General features: G+C 52.8%; 1 protein-coding gene across 1 annotated transcript in view; it reads right to left on the minus strand.

Annotated features, from left to right (window-relative positions):
• Positions 1 to 240: 240 nt before the first annotated feature.
• Positions 241 to 1,572, minus strand: part of LOC122154873 (cadherin-23-like) — a 165,373-nt gene continuing 164,041 nt past the window's right edge. Inside the window, 3 exon segments of the mRNA XM_042807848.1 lie at positions 241 to 344; positions 451 to 528; positions 1,097 to 1,125. Coding sequence (XP_042663782.1) covers positions 241 to 344; positions 451 to 528; positions 1,097 to 1,125 — 211 coding nt within the window.

Here is a 1,572-nt window from a genome sequence, read left to right on the forward strand (position 1 = left end):
ACCCCCAAGAAGAGACAGAAGCCTCATCTGGAAGCCTGGGTCACTAGAGGAGATGTCTCGAGAGTCTTCCAACCCTTGACAGCTCCGGCGATGACTTAGGTGCTGCAAGAGCCCTTTTTTAAGGAGGGTGCTGCTCGGGCTGCATGGTTGAAGGCAGCAGTAGATGTGAGAAGAGGCCTCCATAGCCTCCATCCCAGCCACCCTCCGCTCCCAATCGATTCCTCCCACATTAAAAGCCAGTCACGAGCCCTGATTGAAGAGCACAGGTTTAATGGACTGAGAGCCTGGAAAGAGGCCGAGAATGACCGGGTCGATTTCTGCATTTACTAAAAACCGATCCCTAGCTAAATAAAGAAAGAAAAATAAGCTACATCTGTCAATCAAAAAAAAAGCATTTCTTCAATGCTTTTCCACGAGCAGACCCCCTGCCCACGGGCATGCCCCACTTACCCACAGGAGTATCCTCGTTGATCAGCAGGTAGGTGTCGAAGAAGTAGTTTATGAAGTACGGCAGCCGATTGCCCCAACCTGGGAAGAGGACAAAAGCAAGCTGTTATTTCCCTGGCATGTGGTGCACGGGTGTCCTGGTTCGGGCCAGCACGACTGGGAGACACTCAGGGCATGGAAGGATGCACACGGGAGAGCAGGCTCGCTGCTTGGCATCATGATGGCAAGGGGTAACACCAAGATGAGGGCTAACAAGAGGACAGAAAGCACCACGTAGTGCCCCCGTAGAAGCTGGCTGGGTAGCTGCTTCCCTCCACCTGGATTTTCTTTTAGTATTTTCTTTTGCAGGATGGAGGCAGAGGGGAAGGGGGAAGCCAACAGCTTGGGGACCAGAGACATCAGTTATTGTTTTAGCGCATGATTAATACCTTCGCTTCGTTCCCATGGTTGAGAGACTTTTGCCTTGTCAGCCATCCCAGCAAAACCCGGTGCGTCTCCCCTCTTCCATCGCCCGATCGCCTTTCCCTCTAATTGCCTCCTTTCACCTTTAATAACCAGGCTCACTTCTTGCTACTCCCTTTTTAACGGAGCTGGAAGCTTGCGAGCCTGCCCCCCGACCGCAGCCTCATTAGGTGACAGAGTCAAGCACGGAGCATGTAGGAGAACAGTGACTGCAGCCTGAACCAGGGAAAAAGTCAACCAGGAAAGATTTACCGTTAGAGGGATGCAGGAAAAGAGGTGGCGAGAGAGAATGTAATGACTTTCCAAGAAGGTTTGGTGTTGAGTGGGCTGCATCTGAGGGATGGCTTTCCTCGAGACGCAGGTATTTGAGGTGCTGGAGCTGGCCAAGCCCGGAGGCTTTAAGAAATGCAGTTCAGCTGCCAGGCATCAAAAACAGGGCTGTGCACAGGGGGAAGCGGAGGTTTGAACTGGTCTGGCCAAAACAGTTCACACCCTTTGATGGGGAGTCCCAGGAGGGGAGGAGGTAGGACCGGGGTCCCGAGCAAGGAGGCTCGCTGGAAGCGATGGGGCAGCGCTTCCCCACTGTGACCCCTCAGTAACTGCCTTTGATGGGAGCAGAGCCAAAACCCAAGACTGTAAAAATATAAAAAACTGCCAGCAAAG

This window comes from Tyto alba, unplaced genomic scaffold (genome assembly GCF_018691265.1).
Source record: "Tyto alba isolate M040663 unplaced genomic scaffold, T.alba_DEE_v4.0 Super-Scaffold_1, whole genome shotgun sequence".
Lineage (NCBI taxonomy): Eukaryota > Metazoa > Chordata > Aves > Strigiformes > Tytonidae > Tyto > Tyto alba.